Below are 15,736 nucleotides of genomic sequence, written 5' to 3'. Positions count from 1 at the left end.
GACCCAGAGAGTGGGAGTCCCCACTGGGTTTAGAAGTTGGCCCTTCCTTCCTGCCAGGGCTGCCAGGCAGGGGAAAGCTGTGTGGTCTGCCACAATGGGATAACCCACTGGGGTGACCTAGATAGGGCCTCGGGTCCCTCTCTGCCTCCTTCAGCCTGGAGCTGAAAGTGGGTCATGGGGTGAGGTGCCTGCTATTACTCACCCTGGGGCCCCAATACTTGCCAATGAATGGAAAGCGGAGCTGAAGTGTGAACAAGGGGTGAGGACTTTCCATCTCTCCCTGGACAGGGCCTAGTGGCCACAGATTTTCCTCCTCCCTCTCCTCCTCAGGTTTTCCCTGGTGTCCTCAGTCACTCTCCTCTCCCCACTCCAACTCTGTCTTTCAGCTTCCTCCCTTCACACCCGAGAGCTGTGTTTTTCCTTGAAGGTAGTGGCTAAAGGGGCCTTCAGGCAGTCAGGCAGGCAGCCGAGAACAGCTAGGCCCTCAGGGCTTCCTTCCTTGGGTTTTTCAGAGGTCTTTCCCTGGGTCTTTCAGAACGGGCTTGCCTTCCCCTGTAGTGATCCCTGTCGCTGATGCTGATGGAAGGGACCCAAGAGAAACTGCAGTGTGGAGTCAGCTGAGGACGATGTGGCTTTGAGAATAAGGATGCTTGGAGATGCTTTGCAGTTTGATATCCCCTTCTTCCCCCTTCCAACTGGGCTAAGGTTGGGGCAAATCCATTCAGAGGCAGGTGGTGGGTGGGAAACTCTCAGATAGCCTTTTTCAGAGAGCAAAGGCCATAGGAATTGATATGAATTGTTTCAAGGGACCAGAAAAAGAGAAAATATTTAACGAACACTTCTTTACCAACCCTGAATTAAGACATATTAGCATCTCAGCATCTGTATTTGGCAGCACTGAAGCTTGACACTCTTTATTTTCTTCAGGCTCGAAATCAGTTTTCATACAGTCTCCTTCATTTTTCCCACTGTTACGGGGTCCCTAGAGGCCGGGTCCCCAATATCTGGGCTGAGTCACACATTCCAGCCATGCAGTCGCTTTCCCCGGGTCGCAGGTGGCCCTCACCCCACCATCACAGCCCCAAAGAAGGTCTTCCCTCTCCTGTAATCCACCATATCGGGGTGACTGATATTGACATACACCCTCTCGCCCCTCCGGAGCTGCACCAGGCCGCCGAAGCCCACACTCGTGTACCAGAGAGGCCCGTACTCGTGCGTCCGGGCCGGGTCCAAGACCGGGGTGACGGTCTCTGCGCCCTCCAGCAGCAGCTCCGGAGTCCCAGGTCCATACGCGCCCCCCGTCCTGTACAGCCGGCTACGCAGCGTGACCGAGTGGTCAAGGAAGCCGTCGCCCGCAGGGGGCGCCCGACCCCGGTAGCCGACGTGACAGTAGAGGTAATAGAGGCCGTCCTGTGGGAGCGCCAGTCCCTCGGCGCCGGAAAACTGCGTCCCGCTCCTCAAAAACGCCTCTTCTTTCTTGGCCTCCCAGCCTAGCCCCTGCTCCTTCGTCCAAGCGCCTGCAGAGAAACGGGCCTGTCGGCTCTCGGGAACCCCATTCCAAAGGAACGATCCAGGCCCGGGGCTTCTGGAAGGGTGAGCAGGCGGGAGAATGGGGACTTTTAACCCCCCTGCAGGGCCTTTTAACTCCGCCCCCCGAACAGGGGTGGGGTGTGGAATGGGGAGGGCGAAGGTCGTGGTGCCACCTCGGCAATGATTATGACCAAGGGAACTAATAGCACCTGAGTGTGGGGTGCAGAGCGCTGTGGTGGGGAGATCCAGGCCGGGTTTTGCCTGCTCCAGTAGGGAAGCAAGAAGCGAAAGCGGGAGGAGCAGAAGGTGGACACTTTAGGGACGAAAGGTGGTGAAGCAGGTCGGAAACCGAGCCCTGCAATAACAGAGCAAAGGGACTCTGGGCGAGCAGAACTGGCATCCTTGGACTACCCCTGAGATCCTTACCTATGAGGTGGGCAGCTGGGAGCCTGGAGCTGAAATCTGTTCCTGCCTCCTCCTCTGGCAGCTCCTGTGACCCTGGAAGGGGTGAAGAGTCCACAATTGGGGGCCAGGGTGGCCATCCATGCATGGTCCCCCTGAGACGACAGGGGGCCAGGGCCCAAGGATGAGGCACCTGGATTCCGGGAGGAAAAGCTCATCTGGGGATACAGATGGAGGAGAGCTAGGCATCCCTGAAGGGCTGGAGCAGGGGAGGGGGTGATGGTCTGCTCTTACCCAATCGCTGCTGGGCCTGGGCCTGGGCCCCCGGGTCAGCAGTCCCTGTTACCTGGGTGGGTGGGGTCACAGTGCCCAGAGTTCAGTTTTAGCTGATGCCAACCCCACCGCTCCCAACATAGACCCAAGCTCCAGGCCTAGGGTTTTTCCTACCAGTCCCATCCCCAACATACATCTCCCTGGAAATGAGAGCAAGCAAAGCGTATGTACTTGGACGGAGACAGAGGCCTGAGTATGTCTTGGGAAGAGGAGAGGAGACAGCCAGGCAAGCAGGCAGGAGCTTGGAGATGTCAGAACACAACAGCACCACAGGATGTTGGAAAGAGGGCCAGCAGAGAGACAAACAAGGCATCCCCACCCACCGGGGACAGCCAGGCCAGCTGAGCAGGACGGGGCAAGAGGCACCCCAGGCACAGCCAGAGGTAAGTGAGCCTCAGCAACATGCAGCCCTCCCAGGGCTGGTTGCAGCTACTCACCGGTCCTCCCTGCTCCTGGGGCACCAGGGCCAGCACAACCAGGACAGTGATAGGCACAGCCAGCAGCAGAGTCACCAGGGAAGTGGCTCCTGCCACAGCCAGCAGGAGGCAGCCCTTCCCGTGGGGCCTCCCACCCCTGCCCTCCAGCCCCAGTGCCCCCATGGAGACTGAGCCAGGACCAGGGCAGGGGGGCTTTCATACCTCAGGGGTGGGGCTACCCCCTCCCCATAGACCCACACACCTGGCTGGGACTTTCCGCACACCCCTTGCTCCCCTCACCCAGCTTCCTGTTTACCCAGAGCTGGGGTGGGGCAGCTGGATGCCCGGGTTCTCTGAACTGGGGAAGGAGTTGGGGTGAAGAGACCGGCTTGCAGGATAGAGCTGGAGGGGGCCTTAGAGGTCATCTGGTTAAGCAGGGAGGGAAACTGAGGCCCAGGGAGGGAAGGCAGCTTACAGAAAGTCAGGCAGCAAAGCTGCAACGAGAACACAGAAGTCCAGATTTCCAGGGCAGTCTGCATTCTTCTACACCCTGGTGGTGGGTGCTGGAAGAAGGGCGGTGGCCATGTCCTTGAGAACTTGAGGGATGGATGTCTGCATTCTGGAGAACTTATGCCCACACTGGACCAACCTCCTCCTTCCATTTCCTTGCCCGCTCCTAACCCCCAGAGCTTGGTGAGAAGCAGAGTTAAGCCAGTCCACAGTAATAGCAGCTGAAAGGGACCTCAGCCTCACCACCGACTATCATCTCGCTGAGGAGGGATAGAAATGAGCATTACCTCCCTTGCTACACAGAGTGTAGACAGTAGAGTGATGAAGCATAGGCCCACCTCAAAGAGCCTTGCTGTCTAGAATAAGCCCCATCCATTTAGTAGGTGCTGACTAAATGTTTATGAATAAATGAAGAAAGCACAAATGAATGAATGAGTGAGCAAAACAAAGCAGCAAGGATCCAATAAATGGTATGATAGACAATGCAGTGGGAGTTACAGGGAGGAAAGAGCAGGTCCAAGGAAGTTGGATGTGGTGCTAGATCATCACTCCATCTCTGTTATTAGGTAATAATAATAATAAAATAATAATAATAGTAATAAAGCTATTATATAAATAGCAGTTAGCATGTGCTTGACACTGACCTATACATTTTATATATAATAATTCTTTTAATCCTGACAAAAACCCTAAGAAGAAACTGAGGCACAGAGAGTTTAAAGAACTTCTAAAAGGCCACACAGTAATGGCAGAGTCAGGATTTGAACCCAGGCTGTCTGGCTCCAGAGCCTTGACCACAAGACAGTTTAAAAACTGAGTGCTGACTTCAGATTTGTGCATTTTGGTGTATGTAAATCTTGCCTTCCTCAGAGCCCCAAAAAAGAAATGAGGAAACAAAATCTTGACTCAAGTCAACGATAAGCATGGTAAAAGGTTTAGAGGCAGGGGTGCCTGAGTGGCTCAGTTCATTGAGCGTCTGACTTTGGCTCAGGTCATGGTCTCATGGTTCATGAGTTTGGCCCTGCATCAGGCTCTCAGCGTGGGGAGTCTGCTTCAGATCTTCTGTCTCCTCTCTCTGCCCCTTCCCTGCGTGTGCATGCGTGTGTGCTCTCTCTCTCTCTCAAAAATAAATAAATGTTTACAAGTTAATTTTTTAAAAGGCTTAGAGATAAAACGTACTGATGTTTGCAACTTTGAAAGGTATCAAAAAATGAAATAGACAGGTATGTAATAAAGCAATATAGAAAACTGTTGGGGTGGGGCGCCTGGGTGGCTCAGTCGGTTAAGTGACTTTGGCTCAGGTCATGGTCTCCCGGTCCCTGAGTTCGAGTTCCGCATCGGGCTCAGTGCTGACAGCTCGGAGCTCAGAGCCTGGAGCCTGCTTTTGATTCTGTGTCTCCCTTTCTCTCTGCCCCTCCCCTGCTCACACTCTGTCTCTGTCTCAAAAATAAACATTAAAAAAATTTTTTTTAAAGAAAAAAAAAGAAAGAAAACTGTTGGGGTGCCTGGGTAGCTCAGTTGGTTAAGTGTCTGACTTCAGCTCAGATCATGATCTGTTTGAGTTCGAGCCCTGCTGACAGCGCAGAGCCTGGAGCCTGCTTGGGATTCTGTGTCTCCCTCTCACTCTGCCCCTCCCCCACTGTGTTCTGTGTGTCTTTCTCTCTCAAAAATAAATAAACATTAAAAAATTTTTTAATTAAAAAAAGAAAACAGTCAATTTTAGAATCTATGTGGTAGATATGTTCATTGTAAAATTATCTCAATTTTGTTCTGTTTGGACATTTTAATAATAAAATGTGTTTAAAAATTTTAAAAAACAACCCTAAATATTGTCCTACCATCCAGCATGGGGAATATTGTGGACAGGGGGGAGGGGGAAGAAATGCCAGAAATGCCTTCTTTGAGTTTGAAGAAGGCAATGCAAATGCATATGGACCCAGCCACCAGATACCCTCCTTTTCCCCTTGCCTCCACATGAGCTCCCCAGTCTTCACCCTCCTCAAGAACTGGGTGTGCACTCCTCCAGCACCCATCTCCCTCTCCATCTCGGTGTCCCTAAGAGGCCTTCATCCAGGTCTCGGTCCAGAAGATCTTGGATCACCACTCTTATTTTTGTGCTCAACCACAGAATGCTGCCTCCTGTAAGAAGTCTACCTAGATTGTCCATACTTCCTTTCCGAACACCAACTCATCATCAGCTTTCTGTCCTAGACTATCAGCAGTACTCAGGTACATCTAGTCTAGCTGCCTCTGACTCTCCTGTTTGTTAATCAGTCAGCCAAGTGCCCTGCTAGGGTATAGCCCCAGAACACCAAGCAAGCTACCCCAAATCTACTGGAGCTTCCAATCTCATATGGGAGCCTGGGTGTGTGTCTACACATGTACACTGGGATCAAGAGCTCTCCGCAGATGCAGTGTGAGGGGAAATTGGGGAAAGACTAATCTGGGAGGGTACCTCGAGGAGGTATACATTCACTGATGACTTGTGGGATCAATAGGATGGCTGGAGCTGAAGGGGATTATAGATTTAGTTACAGTCCTAGGAGTCTGAAAGGAAAGATGTAACCCTAACACTCAAGGCCTGACTTCCTCTACAAAGGAAGCTAGGGAAGTGCCCACACTTGGGGAGAAGTTAAAGGCAGAGGAGAGGCCAGAATGTCTGAAGTGACAACACCTCTCTACCCAGGCAGCTCTGGCCAGTCTGGCGTCTGTCTACCAGCAGGCCAAAGGCTCTGCATAAACTGGGAGAGAACAGGGACCCTGGTGGGGAAAATGGGGGTGGGGGGTGGCAGTCACACCCCACAGTGAGGTGAAGCTAAGATGAGGGAAGAAAGGATGGTTTTGAGGTTCCTAGAGCCCTGGAGTCATCTGCTGTCCAGCCTCTGCCTCTGCTCCCTAAAGAATTTAATACAATCCACTTCTGCCCCCACTTCCTTTCATGGCTACCATGGGCCCTCCTCTCCACCTGTGCTTCTGGTCCCAACCCACCCCCCACACACCACCCTCATCATTCCTCTTAAACCCAGGAAGGTCCCAGTTTCCAGACCCTGGTCAGTGCAGCTGGCTCTGGTGTGAAGTCAACTACCCCCTCTTTGCCCTCAAACAGGAACCAGTGGTTACAGGGCAGGAAGTGCCTAAGGGGAAGTTACGGGGCCCAGACATTTCTCCAGGCCCTACTTCAGCCCTAGCAGTATCTGCCCGTGGGAAGTGGCTCTCCACCCCAGCCAAACAGGGCTCTGCTGTCCTGAGTGGCTCTGGGGCGGAGGGAGCAGCCCCAGCTGCCAGGTGGTACTGGACACCACCCTCCCTATTTTTCATGGGTCCACACACACACTCAAAACCCTGTTTCCTCCTTCATCAGCTGCTCACCGGAACCTGAAACTATCCAGTTCTGGAGAGGCCCCTCTGAGCTACCTAGTCAGCCTAGGGCAGAGGAAAGAAAGTATACTCTGGAGCTGACACAGCCAGCTTTGAACCCCAGCTCTGCCACTCCTGGGCTGGACTTCCTTGTAAGTAAAAGTCTGAACTCAAGCCGAGGTTTCCCACCAGGGAAACAGACACCACAGTACCCTGGGTAGTGGGGGTTAGCAGTGACAAATGGAAAGCGCCCAGTTCAGGGTTAGCATACGTGGGGCTCCTCAGCCCTGGAACAATTGTAACAGAGGGCCCCACACATTACAGATGAGGAACTTAAGGCACGTGACTCTCCCCAGGCCATTTAGCCTAGCAGGGCAAGGGGGTAGGTTTCCTGACCTCCAGGCCAGTCTTCAGTGCTCGACCTAATGGCAACTTGTAAGGAATGGAAAGAGGGTAAGGTAACCCTCTGCACAGGGAGGGTTGTGGGTAAACAACAGTATGTGCATTCATGGGTAGGTGGTCAAAGGACAGCTGGTCCGGGTGGGCAAGGGACCTCATGGGGAGGCCCAGAGACAGCCCGGATGGCAGTGGGAAGCCTCTGAGGGGTGAGTAGTTGTGGGTGTGGGTGAGGTAACAGGTGAGAGGTGGGCACCTCTGGTAGGAGGTGAGATAACCCGATCTGGGCTGAAGAATCTGAGTCTGTTTTTCTGCCTCTAAAACTGTTGGTGAGGGGAGCTGAGATGCCCTCAGCCAACCAGGAGGATGGGGGAAGTTGAAGGGAGAAACGGGCCCCTGATACCTACCCCTTCTCCCCATAGATATATGTCTTTATCTATTTGGTGGGAGCCTGGGCCTGGGGGGGCTCCTGCTCCTGGCTGTGGTCATTCTGTCTGCCTGTCTGTGTCGGCTGCATCGGAAAGGTGAGCCCCAATCTCACCTCCTTCATTCGCCCCCCGCAATGCCCCGTGTTGCCCCCACCCACTCCCTTTCCTGCTGCTTTCCCAGAAGTCCCCGTCAATTCCCACACACCCTGGGAGAGGAGGGTGGGAGAGAGGAGAGGAAGGTGTCCAAAGAGAGAAACTGGCGTTTGGGCAACAGGAACCACAGAGATGTCAGCAAGTGAGGAAACACCCTCTGGGGTTGGGAGAGTGAGGGGGGACCCTGCTGAGTTTCTTCTTTTCTTCCAGTGAGGAGGCTGGAGAGGAGCTGGGTGAGTCCAGGGGCAGGGGAGTGGGTGATGGGGACGGCCAGGCTGGGGGGCCGAGAAGGGGGGCTACAGAAGAGAGGGGAAACAGGGGCACGAGAGAGCCAGAGACGCAGAGGAAAAAAAAAGGAGGAGAAAGAGAGAAATCTGGATGAGAAGAAGAGCAGAGAGAAATGGTGTAGAGAAAGGAAAAGGGAATAAGAAAGGAGAAAGAGAGTGGGAGCAATGAGAGAAACAGAGAGACAAAGAGTGAGAAAGAAAATCAGAGAGAATGAGAGAGATGCAGGGCACGGGAAAAAGAGAGAGAATAATGAATGCAAACAGAGACACAGGGAGGAAGGCAATGAGAGAAAAGAATTTAGGCCAGCAGAGACAGAGGGCAGGGGGCACTGAGGAGGCAATGAGAAAAGCGGGGAGGGCGGCAGCACAAGGAAGGACCCGGGGGAGGGGACTCCTCCAGCGACCTCTCAGCAGCACCTTCTACTCCCGCCCCAGGCCCAGCTCTCCGAGCAAGAGCTGCACTATGCGTCTCTGCTGCCTGTGCCCTGCCGTGAGGGGCCTGGCCTCAGCCACAGGGAAGGCTCCAAGGAGGACCCCAGCACCGAATATGCCTGCATTGCCAAGAACGAATCCACCTGAGCTCCCCCAAACGCCTCCCCCCAACCCAGGACTGTGGTCCAACCAAGAAAGACCAGTAAAGACCGTGGTCTCACCACCTTCTGTGCCTTGGGGTTCTCAGTCCAACTCCACTCAGTCCCATTTCAGCATGGCTACCACCAAAACTTAAGTGATGGATCTCCCCACCCACTCTGGGGTCAAGGAGTGATTTCTTGGGTGTTTAGGGACCCAAGGTTCCCTTAAGGCTAAAAAGAGTACACGTGTGAGCCTGGCAGGAATGGGGAGATGACAGGTGGAACTAATTAGATCCGATACTCCCCGCTTCTCAGGAGAATCAGATTTAGCCCCCTGCACCCCATAGGGATGGAGATGTTGAGTCCTGGATGGTGATGGGACGGGCCCCAGGCACAATTACTGGGAAGGTCACTCCTTGGACCTTTCCAGGCCAGGCTTGGCAGAAGGGAGAGTTAGGAGTCAGGGGACCCCAAAGAGGGACATTTTTGGGTACCTGGAGAATGGAAAAGGAAACTCATGAGACTCATAAGGCGTTAGCGGTGAGGCAGAAAAGGATTTATTGGGGTCTCCTGAAGAGAGTTGGGATGGCTGGGGTCTGGAATCACTCATCAGAGGCCCTCTGAGGAGTGGCAGCATGTTCCCGGGTGACAGTGGCCTGCAGGAGAGACAACAGGAGTTGCCCATCACCGTAGCCCTCCTCTTCCTAGTTGTGTCTCCCCCTCCTCCAGCTCTCTTCCACCATTGCCCTGGCCCCATTCCTTACATTTGCCTTGGTAATAGATGGTGCTGCCCATGGCCACAGAGATAAAGCTGAAGGCATAGAATGCAGCCCGAAGGAGGAGGACTGTGCTGGCCCCTAGCCAGTGAGGTCCTGAATGTGGGCGGTAGAAGGAAGGGCTTGGTAAGGAGGGGCCTCAGAAGAAGCCTGCACAGGCTCAGGGAGGCCTCAGGGAAAGGCTCCCAACTTCCAGGGAGAGGGGCCTCCCACCTCACCTTTCTCTACCACCAGCAGAGTCCCATTCCCTGTTCCAGCACCAAGACCCAGCACCTCCACCCTGCACACGTAGACTCCAGTGTCACAGTCTCGGGTATCCCAGATGTGCAGCTCAGCCTGGTGGTCACAGAGGAAACGGGAAGAGGCAAGAGGAGCCAGGCGGCCCCTGAATTCTGGCGTCTCGTTCCTCACTTCCTTCCCTGGGTCCACCTTGTCCCGGTACCACGTGACAGAGCCAATGGCCAGTCTCCCTCGGCTGGCATTGAAGGAGCAGGGCAAGAAAGCAGCGGTGCCCTCCTGGATATGAATCTCAGGGGGCTGGAACACCCGGAGAGCACAGGATCCTGGCAGGCAGAGAGAAGAACCAGAGAAATGCCTCCCCAGCTGGTCCCCAGGAAAAGGACCAAGAGCTTGCGGTAGAATATCCCAGCTGTATCCCCAACTCACAGGGGACCCAGAGGGCCAAGCAGTTTGGTACCTCATGAAACCCTTTCCTCTCCACCAGGCTAATTTCTTAACATTGCTCATTTAAATAGTTTTTCAGGGGCACCTGGGTGGCTCAGTCGCTTGAATGTCCAACTCTTGATTTTGACTCAGGCCATGATCCCAGGGTCACTGGATGGAGCCCCACGTCAGGCTCTGCACTGAGTGGAGCCTGCCTAAGAGTCTCTCTGCCCCTCCCTCTCTCTCTCCCCCTGTGCCTCTTCCCTGGTTGATCATGCTCTCTCTCTAAAATAAATAAATAATGGGGTACCTGGGTGGCTAAATTGGTTAAGCATCTGACTCTTTACTTCAGCTCAGGGCATGATCTCGCAGTTTGTGAGTTGGGTCCCACATGAGACTCAGTGCTGACAGGGCAGAACTTGCTTGGGATTCTTGCTCTCTCTCTCTCTCTCCCCCTTCCTTTCTCATGCTCTCTCTTTTTAAATTTTTTTAAATGTTCTATTTATTTTTGAGAGAGAGCGTGAGCAGGGGAAGGGCAGAGAGAGAGGGAGATACAGAGTCTGAAACAGGCTCCAGGCTCTGAGCGGTCAGCACAGAGCCCGACGCCGGGCTCGAACCCACAAACTGTTAGATCATGACCTGAGCTGAAGTCGGACGCTCAACCAACTGAGCCACCCAGATGCCCCTCTCTGTCTTTCAAGATAGATAAATAAACCTTAAAAAAATATTTAAAATAAATAAATAATAAAAATTAGCTTTTCAAATTCTTTCTTATACCAACTCTCATCCTCTTCCCATCCCATCATTCCCCACCTACATTCATGAGCAGCGTCTTACTGAAATTTAACCTGTCATGTTAAAATTGAAGTTTGGTAATGAATGTGGCTCTCTAGTTAACTAATAATTAACTATATTATTCCAGGTATTATTTTCACACCAGTGACATACTATATATATAGTACACCACCCTTGCTACTTTGTTTTTTGTTAAAGAGCGTTAACTAATTAGGGGCACCTGGGTGGCTCAGTCGGTTAAGCGTCCGACTTCGGCTCAGGGCATGATCTCGCGGTTTGTGAGTTCGAGCCCCACGTTGGGCTCTGTGCTGACAGCTCAGAGCCTGGAGCCTATTTGAGATTCTGTGTCTCCCTCTCTCTCTGACCCTCCCCTGTTCACGCTGTCTCTCTCTCTCAGAAATTAAAAAAAAATTAAAAAAGAGCATTAATTAATTAAGTCTTCTGATGAAGACTTGGCTAGAAATGATTGAAATCCCTATTTAACTCATCCAAATTGATAAATTAAACCAATTAGTAAAATCTCTGATTAGGTTCTCTAGTTCATGAAATTTACCTGCCATTCTTCTTTTTCAGAAGTGCTCAAACTTGAGAGCACATGGGAATCACCCAGAGTGTTTGTTCAAACAGATTCCTGGGCCCCACACCCAGAGACTTTTACTCAGTGGGTTTAGGGTGGGGCCTGAGAATTTGCCCCAGGTTCCCAGCTGATCCTAAAGCTGTGGGTCTGGGAGTCTACACTGAATGTAGTTAATGGATATGGCTCATAGTTAAAGTCTCTAAGTTAATTAAAATCAGTTTCACTAAGAAACTTCCCTTAGAGCTAATTAGGTCTCCCAAACTCCTAATTACATCTAGACCTTAGATAATAAGTTTTGCTTAATAGGCTTATTAAGCTCATCGAATTAAAATTGACCCCTTCAGAAAAAAAAATCACCTCTTCCTTCTTTAAGCCCTTTATACTGGTTCTTTCAATTTTATCTTACTAGGGTGGTAGCTGAGAAGAAAGGGCCTCTGGGGAGTGACGCTCCCAGCAGGCAACATGGAGAAATGGAGGCAATTGTGAACCGGGGATGTCCATGTTGTGTGTCAGCTTTCTGGAGGGCCCCATAGGCTCCCTGTTTCCTTTCCTGGCCACTCCCCTCAGGCCTCCGCGTCAGCCTCTCCCATCCACCCTCCTCCCAGCCCCACACCCCTCAGGGTTCTGGGAGAAAGCCCTCTCACCTGGATGGACCATGATAAAGATGAGCAACAGCATCCGGGGCATGTCAGAGGGCATTCCAGTTGGCGAGGGGGATCTGAGGGGTAAGCTCTGGGCGAAGAACAACCTACTACTTGTGGCCAGGGTCACCAGATGGAGGTTGAGAGCTTCCTATGACACACAGGACTTATCACTTATCACTTATCACTTATCACTTATCACTTATCAGGGACCTCAACTGCCTAGGACCTCAGGCATCAAATGCTTGCCTCCCCGAGGAGAGAGGATGGTGCTAATGGCAGTATCTGGGTCACTAGGAGGTGGGGGCAAAACATGGTCAAGTGGCCCAAGTGTTTGAGGGGGAGGGTGGGGCTTACATGGCTGCTAACACGAGGGTGGGTGGGTGAGACCAGGATGTGGTTCCCCTATCTTCTGAGGTTCAAGAAGACCAACGCTTTACCCAGAATAAACCTCCAGGAATCGTCCTGGGCTCAGAGCTAACCTACTTCCCCTCATCTTGGCTCAGCCGTGCCAAGGCTCATCCCATCTGTTCCCTTCCCTTTAGGCTGCTCCCCCCCCCCTCCCCCCACCAGGGCTGCTCTAGAAATTCTATAATGGAGGGGATTAGGAGAAGCAAGCTGATTGGTGGTGGCAGGAGACGGTTGCTAGGGTCTTTGTTTGGAAGCTTCATTTGCATAGCAATCAATCTGTTTTACTTAGGTTGTGTGGACTTGGGTGGTTTGGCCGAGTGCAAGGGATGGATGGAGAGGTTTGTACTCTTTCATATTCAGATCTCCATTAAAGGAATATACCTCAGGCTGAGGTCTGCTTTATCTAGTGTGTTCTACAAGCACTTATCACCCACGTATCGACTCATTTATTATTTTACTCACTATTTAGCTAGCACTTCTTGAGAAACTACCAAGTGCCCCTTACATGAAAAATATTCTTACAGACATGAAGGAAAGACATTGAGTTCATAACTCCAGGGTTATATAGGGATTGGTACAAGAATATACCACACATTATTGCAAATGCATTACACACCAAATGAGATACCACAGCACATAGAAAAGGAGGGTTACTTGTACAATGCCCCAGGTGAGACATGGGCAGAAACCTCACCCCACAGTTCTGGCTCCTTTTATGTTAGTACATCTTTTTCCCTTCGTGTCTCTGTTTCTAGCTCTGTCTCATAATACATTCGTGGATTGCAATTCCCAGTCTTCACTTCAGTGATCTGGAGTTTTGTTTTGGGGAAACAGTAATCGCATGATTAAGAATGCTGGCTTGAAGTCAGGCTGGGTTCAAATGCCAGATCCCCCACAAACTAGTTATATGATCTTGAACAAATTATTTAGCCTCTCTGAACCACCTAAACAAGAACAGAATCCACATAATCTGGGAAGGACTGAATCAGCCTTTCTCCATTAGGAGAATGGCTTCCTCCTCAGGGCCTCTAACCTGAGGGTATGGAATTGAGGTGCCATGGCTAGGCAAGGACTGCCCCCTGGTGGTCATGGAGCCTGAGGAGGCCTGAGACACCCAGAAGTGGTTTTTCTCAAAAGGGCCTGAATTCCAGATTCTGCCTGCCCAGTCCCTTACCTTCCCTCATCTTATCAACAGACCATCTCCACCCCAAAGAATCAATGTGGAAGAAATTGTTCCTTCTACTCAACTTTGAGAAGCAGTTTGAGGAGGGAGCAGAGATCACCACCAGTGGAGTGGGGCTGCAGGGCTGGGAAGGGCTACCAGCCTGAAGATAAAACTCCATGCTTTACACAGTACATGCGCAATCACATGGCACTGCTCCATGTCCCAGAACAATGTGGCTTAGAAGTTGAGTCCGCCTAAATTGGAGCCCTGGTTCCCCTGCTTACACATCTGTGAAATGAGGTTAGCATCTGTCAATTTCCAGACTTCACTGCTGTGGACGCTCAGTGTATGTTACCCCTAGCCCCTCCCCAGTCTGGGGCTAAGATGACCATTGTTACAGCTCTGCTTGAACTCAAGGGTATCTTGCTGTCTCCACCTCTTTTCTCTACCTAAGATTTCCAATACCCAAAAATGTTGTGGGTTCCAAAGATTGCACTTGGATTTTTTTTAAGTCCATCTAGAATAAATCCTGGTATAGGTGTAAATTCAAGGACCCTTTTCAGTAACTCTGAGACTCTCTAAGGAACTGTAACCTGCAGGACAGGAACTGATGCAATAATCATCCCAAGAAAGGAATCTTTCAAAAGATACTTTTACTGGGACTGACTCTAAAGGAAAGGCAGAGAATAAAGAAGTTGTGAAGTGGACGTATATGTGTCTGTGATCTAACTTATTTATGTATTTATTTATTTGAAAGCAACTTTTTTAAAAAAGATTTTATTTTTAAGTAATCTCCATACCCAACATTGGGCTTGAACAAGAGTCCCAAGATCAAGAATCCCATGCTTTATGGACTGAGCCAGCCAGGCACACCTCTGGTCCAGCTTCTTTAACACTGAACCAGAAAACACACAACTCAGAGCTCAGAGCAGGAAAAGAGGTGAAGACACAGAAGGCCCTCTGGAATCCCAGCACGGCAACCCCACCTCACCTGGAGTTTCCTCCTCTGTTAGTAGTGGTGAGATGTGGTAGACTTCTCTGGCCAAGTCCTTTTAAACACTTTCAACAAATTCATGGGCCCCATGTTCTACTTTCAACCTCTAGCCACAGCCACTCTTTTGAGGTTCTTACATCGGACCTCACCACCTTCAGCCTCGGTGCTCTCATTGTCTAACATCCTTCACATTCACCAAGAGCAGATACCTAACTCTCCAGCTGCCTCTCTATTCCAACCTCTGCCATCTCTCTGGGAGACTCAATATCCATGTAAATGGTATTTCTAAACATTGAGATATAATTCTTTGCAGTAAAATGCACAGATCTTGGATGTACAATTTGATATCCTCTGGCATTCTACACATGCATGTAAACAACATTACAAGTGAGATACAGATCATTTCCATCACCCCAGAAAATTCCGCATGCCTCTTTTTGGTCAATCCCCCTCCCCTCGCAGAACCAACCACTAATTTATACCCCTATAGATTTATAACACTATATTATGCCTTTATTCTTGAACTTCATATAAATGTGATCATATAGTACACACTCCTGCATATGGCTTCTTTTATTCAGTATAATGTCTGTGAGATTCATCTATTGTTGCATGTATCAGTAGCTTGTTCCTTTTTTTTTTTTTTTAATGTTTATTTATTCATTTTTGAAAGAGAGAGCCAGAGAAGGGCAGAGAGAAAGGGAGACAGATAATCCCAAGCAGGCTCCATGCTGTCAGTGAATAGTCCCATGTGGGGCTTGAACTCACACACCATGAGATCACAACCTGAGCTGAAATGAAGAGTCTGATGCTGGGCCGCCTGGGTAGCTCAGTTGGTTAAGCGTCTGACTTCAGCTCAGATCATGATCTCCCGGTCCTTGGGTTAGAGCCCCGTGTCGGGCTCTGTGCTGACAGCTCAGAGCCTGAAGCCTGCTTCAGACTCTGTCTCCCTCTCTCTCTGCCTCTCCCCCATTCATTCTGTCTCTCAAAAATGAATAAATGTTAAAAAATTTTTTAAAAAGAGTCTGACACTTAACTGACTGAGCCACCCAGGTGCCCCAGTAGCTTGTTCCTTTTTACTGCCAAGTGGTATTCCATAATATGGATGTACCACAGTTTTTTTTTTTTATCCACTCACTTGATGATGTACAGTTGGGTTGTATGAGCAACCCAAATGATCTGTCTTGCAATGATCTTTCTTGCAAATGATCTTTCAATACACTAATTTCACAGTTGCTCTACCTTGCCCGCTCCAACCACCACCTTGATTCTACATGGCCTACACCTTAGATCATGTTACCATGGAAGTTGTTCCATGTTAGAATCTTAC

General features: G+C 50.6%; 3 protein-coding genes and 1 long non-coding RNA gene across 4 annotated transcripts; 2 read left to right on the top strand and 2 right to left on the bottom strand.

The window, feature by feature from the left end:
* Positions 1–883: 883 nt before the first annotated feature.
* LTB (lymphotoxin beta) lies at positions 884–2,985 on the bottom strand. The gene is made up of 4 exons (XM_039219490.1): positions 2,703–2,985; positions 2,227–2,278; positions 1,957–2,028; positions 884–1,517 (listed from the first exon to the last, which is right to left on the bottom strand). The coding sequence occupies exons 1-4, from the start codon at positions 2,862–2,864 to the stop codon at positions 1,063–1,065; spliced, it is 741 nt and encodes a 246-aa protein (XP_039075421.1). The 5' UTR covers positions 2,865–2,985; the 3' UTR covers positions 884–1,062.
* Positions 1,517–6,694, top strand: LOC120221867. The gene is made up of 3 exons (XR_005525915.1): positions 1,517–1,593; positions 2,349–2,648; positions 6,553–6,694. It is a non-coding gene; the product is annotated as an uncharacterized LOC120221867 (long non-coding RNA).
* Positions 6,695–6,926: 232 nt separating this feature from the next.
* LST1 (leukocyte specific transcript 1) lies at positions 6,927–8,468 on the top strand. Its single transcript, XM_039219492.1, has 4 exons — positions 6,927–7,001; positions 7,367–7,468; positions 7,736–7,758; positions 8,248–8,468. The coding sequence occupies exons 1-4, from the start codon at positions 6,974–6,976 to the stop codon at positions 8,389–8,391; spliced, it is 297 nt and encodes a 98-aa protein (XP_039075423.1). The 5' UTR covers positions 6,927–6,973; the 3' UTR covers positions 8,392–8,468.
* Positions 8,469–8,926: 458 nt separating this feature from the next.
* NCR3 (natural cytotoxicity triggering receptor 3) lies at positions 8,927–12,270 on the bottom strand. The gene is made up of 5 exons (XM_039219491.1): positions 12,194–12,270; positions 11,840–11,987; positions 9,379–9,723; positions 9,149–9,256; positions 8,927–9,040 (listed from the first exon to the last, which is right to left on the bottom strand). Exons 2-5 carry the CDS (start codon positions 11,892–11,894, stop codon positions 8,994–8,996), a joined length of 555 nt encoding a protein of 184 aa, XP_039075422.1. The 5' UTR covers positions 11,895–11,987; positions 12,194–12,270; the 3' UTR covers positions 8,927–8,993.
* Positions 12,271–15,736: the final 3,466 nt, after the last annotated feature.

The sequence above is a fragment of the Hyaena hyaena genome, unplaced genomic scaffold (genome assembly GCF_003009895.1).
Source record: "Hyaena hyaena isolate Hyena2069 unplaced genomic scaffold, ASM300989v1 scaffold_830, whole genome shotgun sequence".
Taxonomy (NCBI): Eukaryota; Metazoa; Chordata; class Mammalia; order Carnivora; family Hyaenidae; genus Hyaena; species Hyaena hyaena.
Note: the sequence above shows the minus strand (reverse complement) of the source record. Positions and strands in the feature narration are given on the sequence as shown.